This window comes from Mugil cephalus, chromosome 23 (genome assembly GCF_022458985.1).
Source record: "Mugil cephalus isolate CIBA_MC_2020 chromosome 23, CIBA_Mcephalus_1.1, whole genome shotgun sequence".
In the NCBI taxonomy this organism is placed as follows: Eukaryota; Metazoa; Chordata; class Actinopteri; order Mugiliformes; family Mugilidae; genus Mugil; species Mugil cephalus.
In genome coordinates, this window is record NC_061792.1 from 10,132,775 (window position 1) to 10,154,448 (window position 21,674).

At 43.8% G+C, this 21,674-nt stretch overlaps 2 protein-coding genes across 2 annotated transcripts in view; one reads left to right on the top strand and one right to left on the bottom strand.

Annotated features, from left to right (window-relative positions):
* Positions 1–737: 737 nt before the first annotated feature.
* gpr137c (G protein-coupled receptor 137c) lies at positions 738–11,459 on the bottom strand. The gene is made up of 8 exons (XM_047576478.1): positions 10,412–11,459; positions 6,675–6,724; positions 6,305–6,412; positions 6,057–6,195; positions 4,679–4,828; positions 3,591–3,716; positions 3,387–3,511; positions 738–3,301 (listed from the first exon to the last, which is right to left on the bottom strand). The coding sequence occupies exons 1-8, from the start codon at positions 10,784–10,786 to the stop codon at positions 3,013–3,015; spliced, it is 1,362 nt and encodes a 453-aa protein (XP_047432434.1). The 5' UTR covers positions 10,787–11,459; the 3' UTR covers positions 738–3,012.
* txndc16 (thioredoxin domain containing 16) overlaps positions 6,074–21,674 on the top strand; it is a 45,247-nt gene continuing 29,646 nt past the window's right edge. Inside the window, exons 1-21 of the mRNA XM_047576461.1 lie at positions 6,074–6,209; positions 6,318–6,449; positions 12,639–12,793; positions 12,875–12,957; positions 13,048–13,121; positions 13,210–13,284; positions 13,360–13,481; positions 13,559–13,649; positions 13,722–13,890; positions 13,975–14,144; positions 14,263–14,323; positions 14,404–14,536; positions 14,623–14,769; positions 14,962–15,021; positions 15,176–15,374; positions 16,111–16,247; positions 16,794–16,878; positions 18,047–18,191; positions 18,728–18,906; positions 18,985–19,175; positions 21,417–21,547. Coding sequence (XP_047432417.1) covers positions 12,640–12,793; positions 12,875–12,957; positions 13,048–13,121; positions 13,210–13,284; positions 13,360–13,481; positions 13,559–13,649; positions 13,722–13,890; positions 13,975–14,144; positions 14,263–14,323; positions 14,404–14,536; positions 14,623–14,769; positions 14,962–15,021; positions 15,176–15,374; positions 16,111–16,247; positions 16,794–16,878; positions 18,047–18,191; positions 18,728–18,906; positions 18,985–19,175; positions 21,417–21,547 — 2,406 coding nt within the window. The 5' untranslated portion in view covers positions 6,074–6,209; positions 6,318–6,449; position 12,639. The remainder of the gene's footprint in view (positions 6,210–6,317; positions 6,450–12,638; positions 12,794–12,874; positions 12,958–13,047; positions 13,122–13,209; positions 13,285–13,359; positions 13,482–13,558; positions 13,650–13,721; positions 13,891–13,974; positions 14,145–14,262; positions 14,324–14,403; positions 14,537–14,622; positions 14,770–14,961; positions 15,022–15,175; positions 15,375–16,110; positions 16,248–16,793; positions 16,879–18,046; positions 18,192–18,727; positions 18,907–18,984; positions 19,176–21,416; positions 21,548–21,674) is intronic.

Here is a 21,674-nt window from a genome sequence, read left to right on the forward strand (position 1 = left end):
ATTCTGATTGACTGATACATGACTTTCAATCGGTTTGGGAAAGGTAATATTCTACCTCTGTTCGGTTTGGGCCTGTTTATTCCTATTGAGGTGTTTATATGGAGCATTTTCATTCGGTTTGGGCTTCTAAACTGTCTGGAATCGGAATATTTGGCTCCATGTGAACACAGCTACAGATTGTTGATGGGTAATGGGGAGTTTAGGCTTTTATTAGTAACACCTGAGGGAGGTGCACACCTGAAACTCATATGATTAGGTCTCTTGATTACAGCTGGATACTCACCTGAGTTAGGAGGAGGAGGCATTATTCAGATCAAGGCCTCGTTCAGACCTCGTCAGGGGTGAGTTTTGGCTCAAAGTGAGAAGAAACGTTCAGATTGTGTCTGATTTGTGGCGCCCAGTTTTTCCTCTTTAAAACCAAATGTGCACCTCCTCAAACTGTTCTTCACAGCTTTTCTTATTGGGCAGCTAAAAACAAGCTAGCACATCAGCTTTGATCTGAACTCGGGTTGATCCTTGTTAACCTTGTTAAGTGGTAAACATATGACCGGCTGCGTGCAATGCTGGGAAGAGTCAGGACCAGCCAGGCCCACGGTAGCAAAAACAAAGAGGACATTGTGCACTTTGGTTTGATTTCGCCAAGGTTGATTTACACGCTTACTCAAATCTTAGCCTCGGTTATGTTCTCTGAGAAGGAGAGCGAGCTATCCTTGTGTAGAGCTTGAAGTAGTATTGAAAACAGTGCAGTAGGCCTTTATTTAAACACGGTAGTGCTTTTCTTGCATACATCATTAGTGATCTGTTGCACAAAGTTACATTCAGTATGGCCACGGATGAAAATAATCCATAGCATGAAAACAATTATCACTACCTTTTTTTTTTCTCTTTTTCTTTTGTAGCAGATACAGCAAATATCATAAATAAAATGACACCGACTTCTTGGGCTTTGATGCAGGAACATGCGTTCTGCACTGCAGATGGGAACAGCTAGACCCAACAATGAGGGCTTCACAGCGCCCGCATGTTAAAGTGATGGGATCTCAGAGCACAGGCTGCATGTTAAAAGATTTTTACCGGCAATTTCTTACAAGAAACAGAGACTTATTAGTTCTGGATGATTTTGTTTTCTTGTACGAAGCCTATATGGTCATGTACAGGTTGCGTTTCATAACATTTTTAAATGATAAACCACAAAAAGAGAGAGAGATTATGAAGATGCATGAACAAAAACTAAAATCTGTTAAAAAAAAAAAATTAATGTGACATAAAAATAAAATGTACAAAAACACACAAAAAAAGATCACACACACACACATACACACACACGTACCAACGCGAAACTAGAGACTGATTAGAAACACGCATCATTCGAGCATTCGTTGTGCAAAAATATCTTCCCCCAGGAATGAAACGATTAGATATGATAAGAAAAATAACGCGATGATGGCACATTGATGTTTCCTTTCTCAAAGGAAGGATAGCAAAATATAGACAAAGGTCGAGAAAACCTACATTCAGGGCTCACAGCCGTATTCTCGGAAGGTGAACTACTTCTTCTTCTTCTAAGTGCAAACAGCTCAGATTAGGTTAAAGAGTTTTTGGTCAACTATCTTTTAAAGACCCTTAAAAACCTGGAGCACGCAGTCAAAGGGCTGAGCCGACAATGAGCTTCAGGCGGCGTATTGATACAGTAATAATCCATGTTATGTGGTCTGATATGTTTGAACTCCCAACATCAGCTGCGGTGTGACGTAATTATTCGGCGCTCCAGTTTTTCGCATAGTTTGCGTAATTGTGGCTGAGTAAGGGCTGGATTGGGCTCCTGTTAAATATTTCCATGCAGCAGCAGCAGCACGTACTAACCGAGCTGAACTTTGTGACGCCCGCACGGCAGCTACATGTTGTAAAAGTTACACACGTGGTTCTGGTCTGTAAGCGATTTACACCGATAATATAACGTTTAAATCAGTGTTAAACCAGTGTTTTGTTAACTGCCAGGAATCATAAGCTTATTTTACAAGTCAAACTACACAAGTAGCGAAAAAAAAAAAAAAGGCTGCACTTGAACACACCGAAAAGACTACTGGTAAAAGAAAAACTTTAGCTAACCTTAATTAAGCTTGCTAGCTTTGAGCGGCACCAAAATGAACAATCACAGTCTAAAACAGTAAAAACGTGCCTCCAACAACATAAAATACCGTGATGGATTTAAGTTTCGTTAGCTTTGTGTGTTTTAACTTTGCTGAGAGTTTGTAGGGCTAACCGTTAGCGTTGGCTACAAGCTTAGGTGGCAAATTAGCATCGGCTAATTCCTGTCATATGTGACCAGAGCTAATGCCGTTTTCACACCAGCGTCGAAACCCCGACAAGCTGCAACTGGTTTTCAAAGAAGTAGTAGTTTTAGTATTAGTGTGATTGCAGCATAAGAGCGACAAACCCCACGCCCTTTGTAAATGTATACCCTTTCATTTCCATAGTCAAAGCCTTTTTATCCTGCACCTTTCCGGCTAAATCAGCCTTTTGATTAACATGATTGTAGTACATATATTCCCAGTTTGACACAAACTGCGTGCACTATGCGACGTCCTCGTGTCGTGACCTGTTGACTGACAAGCTACGGCAGCCCTAGGAATTAGCCACGTTAGCTTACATAGCCCCTGTGTGTGCAGGATTGCACCCTCCACTGAATCTACGACTAAGTGACCTTCACAAGAAAAGAGATGAATTATTAACCGGCCACTGACGGTTCCAGTCTTAGACGATGATAACGTGACCAAAACATTTAACAAGAATAGCTTTTTTTTGGAATATGCTGTGGTCCTTGCTTGCCGAAATAGCAGGTAGTCTTTGCCAACACCAACTGGCTGTTCGCACCACCAGGGATTGTTTAGTGAACCAATCTCTATGCACTACCTGCAATAATTTGGTCACTCAAAAGTACCTACTTTGATGGCGATGAAAACACAGAATCATTAGTAATGAGTCTTTTTCAATATGTACAGTAGGTCCTGATTAATTCTGCGGCGTGCAGAAATACGTCTGCGACCCGCAGTAGTAATTCTGCGGCGTGGAATAGTAGTTGCTGTGATGGTGTGGGTGGTAGTTGTTGTTCTGCGGGGTGGAGTAGTAGTTGTGATGCTGGTGGTGGAGACTCTGGATGTTTCCGTAGGCGAAGAGGAGCGGCGCCGTGGAGGCCGGCGGCTGCTGGGCGGCAGTCGCCACTCCCGCCGCCAGATTGCCGTTGCGTTGGATGGAGCCGTACCAGGTGGACATGCCCGGCTGGGGCGTGGTGGAGAGGAGACTGGGAGGATTAAGAAGAGGTGTTACTTCACAGCTTGAGTGTTGACTTCAACTGAGAGGCTGCATGCACGTGTATGTGCGGCTACCTGGCTCGATCATTCCTAGCGTTGATGTTTCTGGACAGATCGTCGTCGCTGTCGTACCGCCGGGGGTTGTCAAAGAAATAAGCCCTGGAGCTGAAACTGTGGCTGTTGATCATGCCTCCCGGAGCCTGACAGACACAGAGATGGTGAAGCTTCGTCAAGGGGTTCAACATTCACAGCAGATCTGTACCGTAAAGTTAAAGTTACCAGGTTTTGGTTGGGTCTCTGAACTCTGAAGAAAACCACCACTAAGCTGGTAGGCAGCAGCTCCCAGAAGAAAAGAATGATCCCGAAAATGATGTAGGCTTCACCGCTAATCTCCTGTACATCAGCCTAGGACACAGACACACAATGTATTATATACTTGTACAGACATCCCTTTGACATATGACACACCAAAGGCACTAAACAAGTGGAGAAACAGATTAATTCAACAGCTTTGGGAAATTTTTATATTGTGAGTGCACATTTTTTTGAATTTTTGACTTTTATAGAGAAGACGTTTTTCAGGCCAAGGTCCCCCAAACTGATGGAGAGATTACGTAGGGACAGTATGCAAAAGCCATAAATGTAAACATTCCTAACTGGTGTGTTGACGGACAAAGAAAATAATTAACAAATTCACGTTTTAACTTTAAGGGACAATAAATCACCAAGCCATTTTGGTCTCAGTAGTTGGCTGATGTGAGCGAGCTGCACCGTTAGCTTCTATTCTGCTAATATTGCAGCATTGAATACACTGGATACATGTTAATGTGTATTTATAGATATTTATATTTGTGATGGAAAAATATATAAAAAATGTATAATCAACCAAAGATTTCGCGACCACCCTGCAATACCTCTGCAGACCCCCTAGGGGTCACGGGCCCCCTGTTGGAGACCTATGTTTTAGAGCATCTGCTAGACTCTATATATTATACTTTTGACTTTTTACATCCCCCATTGCCTCCACTTTTTTATGCTATCTACTAATGTTCAGATCTTAGGCTGACATCTGGTCTAAGGGCAGATTAAAGGACTAAAACGTCCATGTCCGCTGGTGTCTATTATGTCCAACACATGCACACACAATGGCACCCTTTAAACTGGGCAGCCTGTCTCAAGGCTTGAACTCACATGTAGGTCAGGGTGCACACACACACACGCAAACAAATGGTTATTTATAGCCAAACAAAGCCCTTTACCCCACTAAGCATTGCTTTCTCAAATCTCCAGTGATGACTTGCCCACACGCTGCGATTCTTTGGCTAAATAAGAGCTTATTTCCCATCTGTAACCGAACACAGACGCACCTGATCGGAGACGCTGTACCAGCCGTAGTTGAAGGGACTGGGTCTGTCCTGTGGAGACATGGCCACCACTACCAGGTTGTAACAGGCTCTGGATGTGTAGAGCAGAATCACTACCGCTCCTATGGCCGTCGCTTGGCACACTGACGTACCCTGGGGGGGAGAGAGTTATCATGTTTATTGCACGCATCAGTCAACAACTGTAATTTAATGTAGGATATGGGCCACAGATGTGATCCGACAGCATGACCAGTGTGACAGATTACGGGTCTGAAATTGAGTTTCGAGCGACATAGATATAAGCATCAGAGCATGTTGCACTACAGCAAGAATCATGAGTTGCACCTTATTGCATTTTAATATAAACTGCAGTGAACTGGATTTTTCTTTGCCTTGTTTTAGCTTGCATTTCAAGTGGGTAAAGCGTAAAATAAATAAATATATTGGGCACCTATGCACATAACTGTGTTTTCTAGCTAGAACTGCTAATGTATTCAGATTCAGATTGAGAAAACTTTATTTGCCCCCAGGGGTGCAAAGGTCTGTACAATGACATAAGACTGAGTGGAAAAGATCAGTTAAAAGAAGTAATATAGAATAACATAGTACAAAGTACATGCACTTAGTTTATCATGCAAATTGAACTTATGGTTATAAATGTACATAAAAAAATCTAAGTTCAAGCGTTAACGTCAGCTGAGGGCGCCGTTGCTACGCAACCGTCTGCATGCAGAAGCCGGCGCGGCTAACAGCTTAGCAAACTAACGAGCGGCTAACTCAATGCAGGAAAACAGTAATAAAGTGGAATATCGACGTTTTTCTCAAACATATTAAAACGTTGGGAAGAAATTTCTGTGTGTCTAAATCTAGTTAATAATGTCGGTGTCATGACGACGAAAACGTCGACGTCATCACAAGGGGACGCTAATGAAGTTCACTTGTGAACATTTCGAACACTATTTGAAAACATTACTCCCATTTTCTTTTGCTGAGGTAAGTTCAAGTTTTATTGTTGTCAGACTCACAACAATAGTTATTTTTTTTATAAATTATTTAAAGACAGCTGGGCGAAGTTTTGGTGTGTTGTTGTAGCTTCAGTTTTGCACAGTGTCCGCCATCTTTAAGTGAGGCCTTCAAATGAGGTCGTGTTTATTGGGAGACGTCCTTTTTAACAGCTGTGGTATTTATTCAAAGCCTCTAGGTAAAAGGTCACGAGCTGATATTCCTAACAGCCTCTTTGTTTTTATGGTGCCTTTGTGTTTCCTACATAATGTTTCACTTCTTGTTTACCTATTAGCTTCTGAGGCTATCCCATGCCAACCTTTGCCCCCTCATAAATAAAAATTTTAAGGACAGATTTAAGCTGCCATTCTGCCTCTACCTTGGACTCGAGATAAACGTTAGCAGACGACATCTTGGCAATTTTGAAGATGCACACGGCCAGAGATATGGCACACAGGACGAACAGACTGTCGTTGATCAGGACCCGGGCGAGGACTGCATGTCTGATGCCACCATCACTGCAGACATAAAGGTATAATTAATGTTATGATACAGTTTAGTCTACATGCAATTAAAATGTTGTTCTGATTGGTGCTATTCATTCTACTAATTTTTCTACACGTTTACCTTGGCGATTCAGAGCGCTCCAGAGCTCCTTGCACTAACAGCGCACACGTCAAATTAACCACCAGGAAAAATATACTGAGACACAGGAAGAGCAGTCGCAGAGGAACCCTGGCCAGAGAAAGAGGGAGGCAAATGCAGACCAACAGTAAGTAGGATGACAAAAATGTGACCTTATTCATGAACAACAACTACTTAAAATTCATGCTGTTGCAAGCCGTCACTCCCTCTGTGCATGTGTGTGTGAAAGGGAAAGTTAAGAAACAGGGAGAGGAGGAGGTTCATATTCAGTGAAAAAGAACATGTTTGTTGACAATTAACAGTGCAGTTTAAATGAAAACCAAAGAGAATCAGAGATAAAAACCAGACTTACTTGTATTTGGTGAGCTCTGGTGAATATTTGGCTTTAGCCTTGAACATCACCTAAAGAATGACAAGTATAAATATATTATTACAGTCACGAATTGAGGTACACCTGGAGACCTTTTTTTTTTCATTTCATTTTGTTTTACTTCAAGAATGCAAAAAAATATGAGGAGGAGGAAAGGGGTGGATGGGTTTCTTTTAGGGGCAGAGTGTGAATTTAACAGGGCATGGGGAGATTCCTGCACCGAAGCAAACAGACGGACACAGGCAAAACATGTAGACTGAGAGACTGAGAAAGGAACCACATTATCCATCGACTAATGTGCTTTTTCAGTTAAAATGCGGATTGGCATGACCTTTATAACGACATAAAAAGCCACTGTCATCTATACGCTGGTTACAGAGGTTAGATATTACAGTAAGTGCATTGCTTAGCGTTTCCAGAGCTCGCTAACACAAAGATCAACTTCTGCAGACAAATTATGTAATGATCTGTTGTCCCGTTGGCATAAAAATAGAAGGAAAGGCATGACCCGGTGGGTTGTTGTTTTTCTGGGATGGCTTGTTTAGTATGCACATTAAAGCAAATGTGCTGTGTATAGTGCATTTAATATGCATGATATGTGGGATTATGCACAATGAGGCAGGGATGGGAAATTCAGTTTTGCAGCTAAAATGACCAGATAAAAACGTCCCTTGAGGCTAATCCGACAATGTAAATATAAAAAACCACTGCACATCCAGTCACGTCACAAGACAGGCCTGTCTCCTGCCTTGCAGCTAGGGTGACAAGGCCACACTGTGATTGTCTTCTTTGTAGTGTTGTTTTTTTTCTTTTTTTAAATTAATGTCTGTATGTTTTCGTATTTTATGACTCCCTAACAGCTGTTCCGAGCGCCAAATTGCACCTCTCGGATAATAAACATGTACTCAGACGCAATCGGAGTTCTCGGCGCGCAGCGGCAATAAAACACACATTAATTCAACATAAGACAATCCTTTAATCTGTCTCACAGCGGGGGGGACGTTGCCGTGGTGCTGCGTACGTGTATGTGTTATCATCAGCTGTCAGTATAGAAACACCAGCTTCATTAACTAACCAGTGCCACACGCTTGTATTAACTGTCGCCCACACGTTATCAGTAGCACCATACTGTACATAAGTCCAGTTTAAGTGCACAAAAGCTGGGACAGTGGCCTCAGCTGACAAAGTTCATTGACTTCCTGGAATGATTTGCTTTTCAGAGGCACCAAAGTGTACTTCATCCAGCTGCACATATACAACGCCGCCTTACGTCTGACACTTCGAGCCGTCTGATTAATGAAATAATTCACTTTTAAAAAGACACCAGTGATGCAATGCCCGCGAAACGCACTCAGCGTTGTCAACAGTTTAAACCCACACATAATCACTCAGCCTTTTTTTTTTTTGGGAGAATGTAGGCCAGGAGGAGGTAATTTGTAACTTAGAAATGAAGCAACTGGCCAACAGAGCACTGCTGGATTGTATACTTTGTGTGCGCTATATATGTTTGCATATGTCTCAAAAACGTATAAAACTGAATCAACATTTTTTTTTTTTTGTTCTTTGAGCAGACGGTGTGATTAGTTACACACGCAGGGCACTGGAAACTGGTGACTTCCATAATCAGTTCCCGTCGTGAGCAGCGGGGGCAAAAATGTGATATGGGGAAGTAAATCACAGGTCTGGTTCATCAGAAATGAGCGTTATTTCCACACATGCGTGTGCGTCACGCGGCGGTAGCATGATGCTACATCAGCTGTCATCTCGGGGACGTGCAGGACTTCCGGCGCGCTCGGCGGCGTCGCCTCTAATGAAGGAACTAAATCATATTTTGGGTGTGTGTAATCAGGCTGATAGCCCCGCTGCTTAAACTTAATGAGACAAACTGTTTTATAGGCTGGGAGCGTGCGCCAGTTAAGATATTGTTTTCTCTTTAGACACGAAGCAATTGCTGCTGGCGAAGTAATCTGGACGAGTCACATTTATTTAATAGTGAAAATTACCACTGCAAGGACATTTCCAAGTTGGCCTTAAATTAATTAAAATGCAACCTTTATAAATATACTGTAGCTGAAAAATACCAGCTCATCCCACCCCTTTAGATTTCTGTTCCCTTTATTTAAGTGTGACAGCTCATATAGAAATGTATGTGTCTCTTGGACAAGTATTTGACGTTTATGGCACAAAATAACATCCTCAGCACTTGATTTAAACATGATCCATGTTGTTTTAACACGTTGAGTCCCTGCTGTGGTTCCTGGTCCCTTTGGGATAGTTACTCAACATGAGTAGCCCGATTTAAAAACATTCCTTATAGCAGCTTTAATGTTAATGGTATTATTGAGGCTATGAAGTAGATCTGTTGCACTATCACAGTCTCAGCTGTTTACACTGTCGGGGAAAACATGAATGTGATACGTTAGTCAGAACTGGCCCGACTTGAAAACCACAAACAGGAACAGTCGGTTCACCAAGCAAGCCAACCAGTCACATGATGTTTCCGACGTATGGGTGGGTATTTATAAACCTTTAAGAAGAAAAAGAGGAGAACGTTGGCCGACGTGGAGGAAGGCTGCTTCCTGGTAGCATCTCCGTGGGAATGGGATTCATATGAGTCACGCATCGGTTGCAACATCCAGTCCTGTGACACCGCCGCCGGTTTCATTACCAAATCTCCACTCAGCCACTTAAGAGCTTCCCACCCAACCACCCACCAACCCCGTGTGTGAATGAAACCCGCACTTTATGCGCGTTTCCTTTGAAGCGGTGATTGAAGTGTGTGGGTGCAAAGGAACAAACAGGTCTTTGACATTTGGGGAGGGCAGGTGTTGAACAACTGTGACTGTGACGGGAGGACCCGGGCCTCCTCTGTCGCTTTCATTTGTTGGAGACGAGGACGCGAGGAGGCCGGGCTCATCCCGGGACATGATCGCAGTCTGTTTGCAGAGCTCAAAAAAACTGCTTCAACCCAGTCAGCAACTGGACTATGGAACATGTAGGCCGATGGTGACCACGGCCACCACATTTCCCTCTTTAAAACACGAGAGTATGGAATCATTTTGTGAATTTAGACGCTACAGGCCATACATTGAAACCATGCTACACTAAATCGTCAGTGGCTTTGAGGAAGTGAACACTGGAAAATATGCACTGTCAATTTGTTGAGAGGATTGACGTCACTGTCACGACCATCCATTCAGCATGAAGTCACAGCCAGCAGCTGATTAGCTTAGCTTAGCATGAATGGGAACAAGCTAACCATCAACCCCTTTAACAACCATAGTCAGCCTTTTACATAAGGACTATTTATCTTGAATTAGCTGCTGTGTGGCCTTATTTCAGATCAATTCAGGATCTACGCCTGGATTTTGAGATTATTTCTAGTCCACAAATGTCACATTAGCAGGTTCTCACCCAAAGTGTGTCTATACACTGTTTACAATCCAGGTATAAGACCCCAGGAGTAAAAGTCCAAGCATCATGGGATCTTTAGTTGTAATATCTGACATCTGATTGTCGTCCCAGGGTAGATTTTGGCCTCACAACATTGCCTGGTGTTAGATTAAAGCAAACTTTCACATAAATAAACAAACACCAACGTCTGTGTGGGAGTTAAACTGTAAAATAAAAAAAGCACAAACTGCGGAGTCAGCTGTTTCCTGAAATGAGGTCAGACACACACACAAACCACACACACAGTCGCAACACAAAGCCCATACCTGTGTGAAGTAGAGGTTGAGCAGGCAGAGTGTGAAGAACTGCAGGCAGACGGGGCAGCAGTAGAGCAGCCAGTAGGCCAGAGGCTGCAGCTGGTTGGCCTGCACCACATTTCTGAAGTAGAAAGAGAAGAGGGTCGTCCGCAGCGCTGCCCACAGCAAGCACAGGAACAAGAACACGCTCTGGTAGCTGAAGCGCTTGTGTCCGTAGTGCAAAATGAGCCAGAGCTGCAGGTACACGAAAACAAACAGGAAAGAGTAGAGGGCGGTGTAGATGGTGGTGAGGCTGAGCTCCAGTGTTGGGGAGATTGCAGCTCCGTGGGACTCCTTCAGCGAGGTAAACAAACGGGAATTGACCTCCTCCGCTGCCGAAAACATCTCCACTGGCGGCTCGCGCTAACACATGGGATGCGCTGGAAGGCAAACACACTAACAAGAAAAAAAAAAAAAAAAAAAAAAACTAGGTCAGACCCGCACCGTGGATGACAAAAAGGCGACAGTGCACGAGTGGAAAAACCTGTGATAAAAGCAGTTTATTCTGAAAAGAAGTGGCATCGTGAAACTGCGCCGGGCTCCGGGCTGGAGGAGAAAATGCATCAAGTCTTAAAAAGCAATTAGGTTAAAAAAGAAAAAGAAATAACGAGAGGTGAAACAAGACAGAGGTCTTCCTGTGATTCTCTGCAAAGCTGCTCTCTGCAAAAAAAACAACTTGAGGGGGGAAAACCTCCAGATCAGCTGTGATGCAGATCTAGACCCGCCCCCTCGTTCCCAGCCACAGCGGAAGCTGGTCTCCGTGCGCCGCCATCTTGGCGCTGCACCAGCCTTGTTTTTTATGAAAAACAGCTGACTCCCGAGCCACACATTCAAACCAGTTTCCGACTTAAATCTCCAGACCCGACTAAAAGTCCCACGCCCACCTCGTCGCCCAGCCTCCACAACCCTCCCACTCCACTGGTTTACGATGATGTCAGCTGTAGGAAGCCCCGCCCCCTGCGCTCCTCTGATTGGTCGGCTGGTCAAGTCAAACCCGTCCCCTGATCTGATTGGTTCAAACTAGCACATGGTCGTCTCCCCCTGGAGAGAGAAGCGGAGAGAAGAGTCAAAACAAGTTGAGTCAAGTTAGAGGAAATACCTGTGATTGTATTGTCTTTCAAAATAAAAGCATAAACCATTAGCTTTTGTAAACGTGCGACCTTTTGGTTATAGGAGCGACACATATAAATTAGCATTTTTTTATTTATGCTAGAGTCTCATAGAATAATTAAAATACACACTGTATTTTGTGATATAACCGCGCGATTTTCAAGAAAAGATTTTATTATCTAACAACCGGAAGAGCTGCAGGATCTCCGGTAACTTTACAATGTTTTGCGAAAGATGAAGCATCACTCTTCTAAGGGACATTTTATTTTTAAACCAAATTTGACGTGCAACCTTGCAGAAAACAACCTTGCAAACTCATCCTGCTCCTTTCTGCGCCTCCCACGGACACGCACACGCTAAATGCACAGATGTTAGGCCACTGTTAGCCACAGAAAGCTATGGAGAGGCAGCTAACAAGCCGAGCTAATGAACTAGCGACACCAAACATACCAAAGTAAAGCAGAAAGCGCCATTTTTGGACTTTTCTCTCTCTCTCTCGTCGGATAAACATTTGCTCACAAAATGTATTTTTCTCACTTCGCCACATATGTAGTTGTGGTTTGTAACGTGTTTGCCACTTGGAAAGACAAAAGTTGAGCCCCACGTCCTCAGCTTTCTCAGGTAACAGGGATGCACATCATCCCTTCTTTCCTCTTTTGTGGAGGCCTGTGTGTTTCCATGAAGTCATTATGTTTAATGCAGGTAAAATAATAATAAGAAAGGGTTCATGTCACATTTTTTTTTGGTTTGTTTAGAACCCATATGTAAAAGTTCTTCAAAGAATTTAAAGCTAAGACTGTAACAAGAAGTGATTTCTAATTTCATAAATGTGTTCATAGATAATCCTTATATTTAGTTCTATTTTGTCTTTCTCTTTACTTGTGGTTTTTTAAGAGCACAATTAAGCTGCTGTGACCAAGCAATTTCCCTTGTGGGTCATTAAAGTCTGAACATATTCAAACATAAAAGGAAGAAAACAGGATTGTCAGAGCAGGATGTTCCTCCACCTGCACCTAATTTTCTCTACTATTTCTGTGACTTATTCCTCGACATTATTTCTGTCCCTCCGGGGCGCTGTGACCTGCAGGATGTGGACGCGCGTTGCCGTCCTCCTGCTGTGGGTGGGCTGCGGAGGATGCACCGAGAAGGCCAACACGTCAGGCCTCATCCAATACACGGCGGCGGACTTCTACGAGAAACTGCATTCCGGGAAGATGATGTTTTTGTATTTTGAGCATCAAGGTAGGCCGCTCTCTCCCCCGGGAAACAGAGTCTTTCACAGTTTACGCGTTCATCGTTTTTGTGTCCCTCCTCCGTCTCCAGGTTCTCCAACCATCTCTCTGTTCCTGGTGGAGCTGGAGAAGTCCGCAGACGCTCTGCAGGATTACGGAGTACTGGTTGGCAAGGTAACTGTTCCCCCTCTGTGCCACGCGCTCCATCTCTTTTATAAGTTGACGTTAAAGGTGAATTACATTTTTTCTCTCTTTGCTCCTCAGGTCAACTGTAACAAAGAGGTGGTTCGCACTTACTGCGTAGATGAAAGGGTGATGCACACAGCTTTTTTGTTCAGGTAGGTTGTGTTGAGCTCATTAGTGGTGGTTGGCCTGATTGTGCTGCTTTAATCTGTCTGAACTGGGCCCGCGTCTTTCTCTTGGTAGAGGCGGTAAGGAGTTCTTGAGCTTCGATTTGGACACCGTCTTCGACGTCAACTCCATCGTCTCTGAAGTCCTGTTGTAAGTAAGCAGCCTCAGCCTCCCTCGTGTGTCTGACCGTCAGCCGAAGACGTTCTCCCTCTTTTTTTTTTTTAGTGCCATTCTGCGCGATGAGGTCAAGTACGTCCACACGGACGCTGACCTCCTGGCGATGGAGAAGGCGGCCAGAGGGAAGAAGGACATCGTGCTGGGTTACGTCAGCAGCCTGGGGACTCAAGGTGCGCGTGGGACACGGAGAGGACGGACAGATTATCTGAAAGGACTCTTTAAATGAATTGGTGTTGTTTTGTGTCAGACCACAGATCAATGATGGAGACGGCGTACGTGTATGGATCCAGGTACCAGTTCATCCTCATAACAGGAGGACCTGTGCTGAAGCACTTAGGGTACGTTTTCTTTTCTTCTCCTCTTTGTTCTGTGACGGTGATTGTATTAAAATAAGTGCGTCTCTCCTTCAGCGTCAACGAATCGTCCCACTCGTCTCAAGTGTGGTTCCTCCACTGTAGAGTTCCCAGCGGGTCCCTGAACCCCGTGGCCTCGGAGCGCTGCCCTTTGACCCGCATGAGGAACCCTGTGTCCACCCTGAGCCTCCACTCCTTCCTGCAGCTCATGGAGGCGCCACTCGTGGTACAAAGGACGCACACATGCAGCCACCGGAGCGTAACGTAATCATTAAATGTATTGATATGTAACGTGTCTCTCTCCTGCTAGTCTGAAGTGTATGATGACCCCTCCTCAGTGCTGCCCCCACAGTTCCCCTACCAGCAGACCCCCCAGGTCTTCCTCTTCTCTCGCCCTGAAACCAAACACCTGGACCTGGAAACGGCCACCGCTCTGGCCTGGAGGCTGCGTGGCCTCGCGCTGCTGCTCCTCGTGCACAGGTGCGTTAGGGCCGCAGGTACACGCTTTAAGGCGAGCGGATGCTGTTTTTGTAATTTCACATATAAATAAAAGCAAATATTTTATCCAACCATCACGGTTTGTGCGTCTCTTTCAAAGGCAAAGTCCCGCGGTGAAAACCCCCGATGAATACAATGCTGCCTACAGGCTTCCTGGGAAGGTAACACGCTCACATGCTTTAAATAATAAACAAACACACAAGATTAGATTCTTACCCATTTTATTGTGTTGCATTTCCAGAGTCCTGAGGTGAAGTACCTGATCTTGCACAGCCTCGACGAAGTCTTGGATCTTTTCACAAGTCAAGAGAAAGAGGATGAGGAGGATGAGGATGAAGGGTTGCAGGATGAAGAGGAAGAAGATTTTGATTTTGGTGAGTAAATGACAGGACTCAAAAATTAACAGGCAAAGAGAACGAGAGGAAAGACACTGAGGAGACATGTCTGTGTGTGTCTCCAGGCGCACTGGACGACGAAGTTGCAGCATCGGTCTTTGAAAGCCGTGGCAACGTGCTGGACATGGACTCAGTCGCCCAGCTAACCTCTGACAACTTCCACGCCACAGTAGCGCAAAGCAGCCTGACGGTGGCGCTCTTCTACCTCAGATGTAAGACGCGCCGCAGAGTCTCTGCTGGTTGACATTAATGAATGAACCTGAACGAATGAGGTGCTGTTAATTTTCAGGTCATCACACTCAATCATTACTAAAGTAATGAAAGTCTGTGTCCTGCAGAAAAAGGGAAAGCAATTAATTAGGAATTAAAATGAATTAGTTGCAGTTTCTCTGTGTCACCACCAGGGGATGCTGTTTCAACGGCTTTTCTCAGCTCCTTCATTGAAGTTGCAGAGAGACTTGAAGGTAATTTTTTTGTATTATTATCATTATAATAATATCCCAATTGCCCCTCAGGGATAATTAATTTTTTTTTATTCTGATTTATTTAAATTAATAATTTGGATCATTGTGATAAAGCTGCAAATGATCTTGATGTTTGACCGATAAATCTCTTCAGATTCGGACATCGATGACGTTCAGATGAGCGCGGTCGACTGCGGAGAGTGGACCGACCTCTGTGCCGCTCAGACCGGCGCCTCCGTCCCCTTCCAGGCGATCACGGCCTTCCCCACCGTCCTGCTTCTCCGGCCCCAGGAGCCGGCCCAGCTCTACGGGGGGATGCTGGGTAGTGTGGCGTTACACCGCTTCATCATGATGTGAGGAAATTAAATTATATAGAATCATCAAAAAATGAAGAAAACTGAATTTTGTATTAGACTGAATACTTCCGCTCACTTAATATGACAAATATGTTGGAGCCTGTGAAAATGATGTAACCTGCTCTGGGTCTCCTTCAGGGAGACCACAAGATGATGTCATGAAGACGTGACTTATTTCCTGATGATCCTGGACTTTCCAAACAAACGTCCCAAGACAGGGAGGGAGTTAATTATAAAGATGGTCGTGTTGCCTCCTCGGAAATGGAGGATTCAGCATTTTCTGAGTCATGGTGGGGCTGAAAGCTTGACGTTGCTGAAGAAAATTAAATATGGCTATAAGGGTTTACTTTTAGTAGAAAAGCCCTTATAGGATAAAGAAGGAAAGATTTGCTGCAGAACTCATTGTACCACTTATTGTACCAGACTAGTTGAAGAGTATAAATCCATCTCAGGGAAGATTTCATGAACATTTCTTCACGGTGCAGGAACCTCGGAGTTATTACCTCCACCTCATGCACGGTCATGCTTTCTATAAGTTAGGAGATAAACCGCTAGCAAACCAATTCCCTCCCGTAATCACCCCGAGGCTTAGATCTGCGCTTTTATTTCATCAGGACTTAATAGAAGGATCGTCTGTTCCCGAGCCCTTAAATTCTACCACCTACACATTTTTTTTTTTCAGCGCAATTTGCAATTTCATCTACTTCCGTGTTGTGTTTTGCGCGTCAACCAGGAGCCGCTTAGCTTCTCCCGTGCTGCTGTCCACCAACGAGGAGGCGACGTCGTTCCTCCAGGAGGCGCCTCACGCCGAGCTTGCGGGCTACAGGCCTGACCGAGTACTCGGACTGTTTAGGACGCACGTGCAAACAGGTAGGAGGGAGGCTGTGATGGACTTCATTCACCTTCAGGTATTGATTAGGGCGATGAACTGTCAAAAACCTAGGACCGAAACCGATTAAGTAAGTCGAGTTTGTTTCTTTTCTTTTTTTTTATTAAATCCATTTAAAATTTTATAAGACATTTGTTTTCGGGGGTCTAGTTCCCACTGCGGATTAATACGCATCTGGGGCGTTAACGGGAAATCGTGCCGAAGCGCATATCTGTGTTGTTGTGTCACGAGAGGCTGTGTTGGGTTAATTCGTTGGAAGACGATGATCTGGGAAGCCCAGTTTTCTGACCTAATCCCTTTTTGGAAGACTCCACAACACTGCACAGACTCCAAAACACAAGATGTAGTCCTGTATATGTGTATATATATTAATATATATTCATCCTGAGAATTGGGAGTGTTGGTAAATCGATAATGGGGGAATGAACTATGGCAGATCAGCTCAGTTTTCTCCGCTACTAAACTACTGACCTTTGTCGGTGTCTAACCTTATATTCTCATATCGATGATCTTCTCTGTTCTGCCAGGTTTGCTCGTATTTACTGAAGCTGCCCAGTTACTGAGAGGGGAAGTGCTGACAGGACTGCTGACAGACGGGCCGGCACAGGAATGGTATATGTCTTTGCCTTGTCACGCTCGTCCCAGCGTGTAACTTTTTTGATTGCGTCTAACGAGCTCCGATTTCAGAGTTCGAAGTAATTTCCGAAAAGTTCTGTTTTACGGGGGAAATGATAAAGTTGTGTGTGCTTCTTTGACAACGGGGCCTTAAAAGGACAAGAGAGGGGTTGTTCTGTTTTTGAGTAGTAGAAATCCATTTTAGTCATTGCCTGGCAGCCGGCCTGAATGCTTCCACAAACATTTTGTGGCCAGAAGTTGATCTGGAGTCGTTCTAGTGGGAACTGATTATGCGCTGACACTGCTCAGCGGGGCTCATCAAATCATGTAGGAGTCACAGCGACATATCCATCGACGTCATAGAGCACCGCAGAATTCAATTAGTTTTAAAATAAAACGGCTCTGATTGACGGTTTACGTTGACGATGCTGCCGCCGCAAAAACATGGTGAAATGTGTCAGTAAATACCGAGAAAAATGAGGATCATCAGATCAAATTAAGAACAACTGGACTCGACAATGATACATACGAACTAGTGTGGATTTGGAAAAGTGTGTTCGCCTCAGTTTCAGTTTCTTTAAGCTGGTTTTAGGTCATTTCAGTTCTGATAAATGTAGCTAAACAAAAGATGCTAACGCTAACTGAGAAGTAACGTTAAAGAAATATTCAGTTTATTGTTATTTGTTGTTGGAACTGAAATAGTTACAACAACATCCACAAACCTATCTGACAGTAACTTAAGACGTAACTTAAGGTCTGACTTCATCAAAAAAACACAGCATGAATTAATATTACCTGACACTAAATGAGAACCACAACACCAGTTGTTCTCTTTCTGCTTTTCAAATCGGTTCAGTCAATCGCACATCAGCTCCTCACCTTCCTTTTTTAATTAATTTTACAATTTAGCCGCTATTAAGGCCTACGATTCAAGCTAATGCTGCTAATCTCCATGTTCAACTGGAGCCACTCAGTGGCCGTAACCATGGAGACGCCCACTTGCTGTGACATCACATCTATATATATATACGCCCTGTAATGAAATCCAAATTATTCTGATAAGATGTGAATCTAGCTAGTATAACCAAGCTAAGGAAGTAATTTATCTGTATGTGTGTGTGTATGTGTGTGTGTGTGTTTTCTGTGTGCATTATTTCTGTCTCAGGGCTGCAGGTCGAGCTGTGGACCTTCCAGCTGTCCTGGTGTTTCCATCTTGGAAGACACACACTCACCCACTTGTACTGCCTGCGTCCTCCTCCTCTGCTGAAGAGCTGCTGGCACACATCGACGCCGCTCTGCTTCACCCTATGGTAAACACGACTGCGCTCATTTGTGTTGTTTGCATTAAAAAAATCAAAAAAAAAAAAAAAAAAATAGTTCTTTTTTAGTTGGATGATTGAAGAGTTTTCCTGGAATCGACTGATTAAGAGTAATGCCTTAAGTGCTGCAGCCAAAATCCAAAACCCTAGAGTCTCAAAGCTCAGATTGGGATGTTTAAATACCACGTAATAAAATAGCTGTAAATAAATGGGGTGTGTGTGTATCTTTTTAAGTTTATAAGAAAGGAAAAAAAAAAAGTCTTAACAGTATGTCACAGTTAACAAGCACCATATGTGGTTGTCTCAATGCATACGAGCTGAGAGGAGTACGTCATGTATAAGGTTGCTCATGTAAACAACGTGAACAAAATGCTTGTAGCTGCTCTATTTTCTGGCCAAATTTGCCTCTAGGGGGCACTGTTGTTCTCAGCTTACCGGCTAAGTCAAGGTCTTAAAATGTGAAATGTCAAGTTTCCTGCTGCCTTCTGTAAAATATCTGCTTTTTGTTTTTTGCGTTTCATCTCCAGCCCGAGCTGACGGTGGAGAACCTGCCGTCCTTCCTCTCGCTGGGCAAGGCCCTCCTCCTTCTCTTCGTGGGAGAAGAGGAGGACGAGATCGGGCGGAGGCAGAACCAGGCGCTGGTGGAGGAGATGAGGGGAGTGGTGGAGTCGAGGATGGAGCGCTACCTGGCCTGCTGGATCCACCTGTACGTACAGTTCATGAATAAAACACATCCTGTCGCCTGTTTGTCGTGTCGATTCATGCTTTTCGGTCTGGCTTTCAGCGGCCGCACTCCGGCCGGTATGTCCGTCCTGGGCTCGTACTTGGGCTCTATGCCCCCTCTTCCTGCCCTGGTCCTCACGCATTTGCCCTCTGGAGATGAAATCTATCAGTATCCCCCCAACAGCCCCATAGTGGCCTCTTCTGTCGTGCATTGGCTGAAAAGAGTCGAGGACGGATCGGAGTCGCCGGCAGGTAAGGAGAAAAGCAAAGGCAGCGTAAAGGAAGTGATTTAGAAATGACTCCAGACATGCATTAAACCTCTGTTATGAGGAAACGCAAACACCGAAACAACTTCGAAATAACACTGAAATGATGACATCTAGACTCATCCAAGTAGCTCCTTCAGTTCTGGTTCTTAAACAGGAACATCTGAAGCAGCCTTTGTTTCAGCTTGTTTTTTTGGATGAACCATCTCCTGGATGACTGAAAACCAGAGATGTTGTGGTTAATGAGCTTGGATACTGACTCGTGTCTTTATTCTTACTCTTATGTAACACCAGAGACTATTTTTTTTTATGCTTCCACGGTTTAATTAACAATCAGAGTTTTGTGTGAGTTGCTAAAAGGATCATCATCGCCGTATTGAGAGGTGGCTGGAGAGCCGCTGTGTTTGTAGAGTAGATGCTTGCCCAATATTGTGCTGCACCTCATTTGTTACTTGCATACAGAGCGTGAAACCGTGATTCCCGCTGAGTTGGTCTCCCTGCGTGCACACATGTTAATATCAGATCTGGGCAGAATAATACAGCGGGGGCGAGTTGACTAATCAACAGCAAAAAAAAGAAAACAAAACAACAAAAGAGTGAGTCAAAGGAAAAACATTAAAGACTTGAATAAGTTTCTGTTTTACTTCATGGGAGAAGTACTTCTGGTTTAATTGACCTCCTGTGTAAAGCACTTGGATTTGGAAATAGTTAGTTTTATGAAGTCACACTAAGGTTAATCGGCATTTCCAGATGTAATTTCCAGATGTAATTTCCAGATGTTGGGGAGTACCACTACACATGTGAATAAGATGCAGCTTGAGTCACTGTCTGTCAGGGCTTAAGACTAAATGTGTGAATGGTGAAAAGTTTTTATCAGATGTTTCTCTCCAAGTGTTAAATTGAAAGCTATTAATCGCTCATAAGAAAAAAATAAACACCACAGATCCGCGCCGTACTGTGCAATTCGAGATATGTTATTTAACCTCCTGAGACCCTGCGTCCTCATATGGGGACATTAAGTTTTAGGTTTTACTGCAGCTTATTCTGCTTCATTTAAACCCGTTGTCCTCATTAGTGGACACTTTAGTCTGTCATGTATTGGTAACAAAGGGTTAATACACCAATTAGTAAAAACATGATCGGATTCATTCATACAGAGACGATCACAGGAGAAAAGTGACCGAGGAACAAAACCCCATTAAATTTTATGGTGAAAACTTATTTATTTATGCTTATTAACGTTTCTAATTTGATAAAACCCACAAATATAACAAATTGTATCAATAGTTACAAACTACAACAACGCCAATTAGAAAGCACTCGTTTGAGGACGTTGGGACTTCATGGTCTGTCGTGTTCAGGGAATAAAATAAACAGTTGTAATGAAATAACCCCAGTGTCCACGTATGAGGACATTTTTTGGTTTTTTTTTAAACTACTACTTCCTGTTGAAAGATGATGTTTATTTTTTATACTCCTTAGGTCCTACTGATCCCAAATACCTTGGAAAATTAAAAATGCTCAGCAAACAAAAGCTCGGGTCTCCGGAGATTAATCTGTGGCGAGCTGTCTCCTCCGATGCAGAGTCAACTCTGATCAAGATCTCAACCTCAACCATTTCCCTCCTGTTTCCTTCGATGGCTTTTTTAGATGTGGTCATTAGCATATCAGTTTATCACGTACCATTAATTAGGCGGTTAATGATTTAACAGAAAACACGTGGTGGATGGTGGTGAATAAGCTCTTCTTTTATATATCGATATCCGTCACTAGGAAAGTGATTCATTCTTCAACTTTTCCGTTATGACAGTTTGGTCAAGTCAGAGGAATGCGAACGATGTGTCAAAGATTCATTAACTAAGGAGACGCATATGTAACTGTGGTCTTCCGATGAAGCCGACGATTGCTAAACTAACCCAAAACTCTAAACCCCAGCTGCCCGGACCCATTAAGTCTTTGAAGCTGGTAGTTTGCATGGATCAGGGGAAGAGATAACACGGCGGTTTTGCTGTGACTCGTCTCTCCGTTGTCCATTAACGTGACGGCAAACATTCCTTCCATGCTCGGAAACTGGAGACCGGCGTAGAAACACGGTGTGAAGATGCCGTTTAATTCCTCCCAGTGACAATAATAATAACGTTGTGGGAGAGCTGGTAAAAAAAAAAAAAAACAACGATTGTGTATTCATCTCCCTGTTGTAATAAGAGATCCCTGTGTTGGTCTGCAGGGATGCTGGGCGAGGACAGCTGGCCTCCTGCTGCCGACTTCTACGACTTCCTGACAGTCATGGATACGCAGGAATCCACTCGGCAGCAAACTCATGAAGAAGAAGAGGAGGAGGAGGAGGGAGAAGAAGAGGTAAATCTGGAAGAACATTTGGTGTTAGATGAGCATCCCAATGCTCACACTGAACTGTAACAGGCGATACAGACAGAGGCGACACTACTGATTAAACTATTTTTTTCTATCAACAAAGTGGACTGAG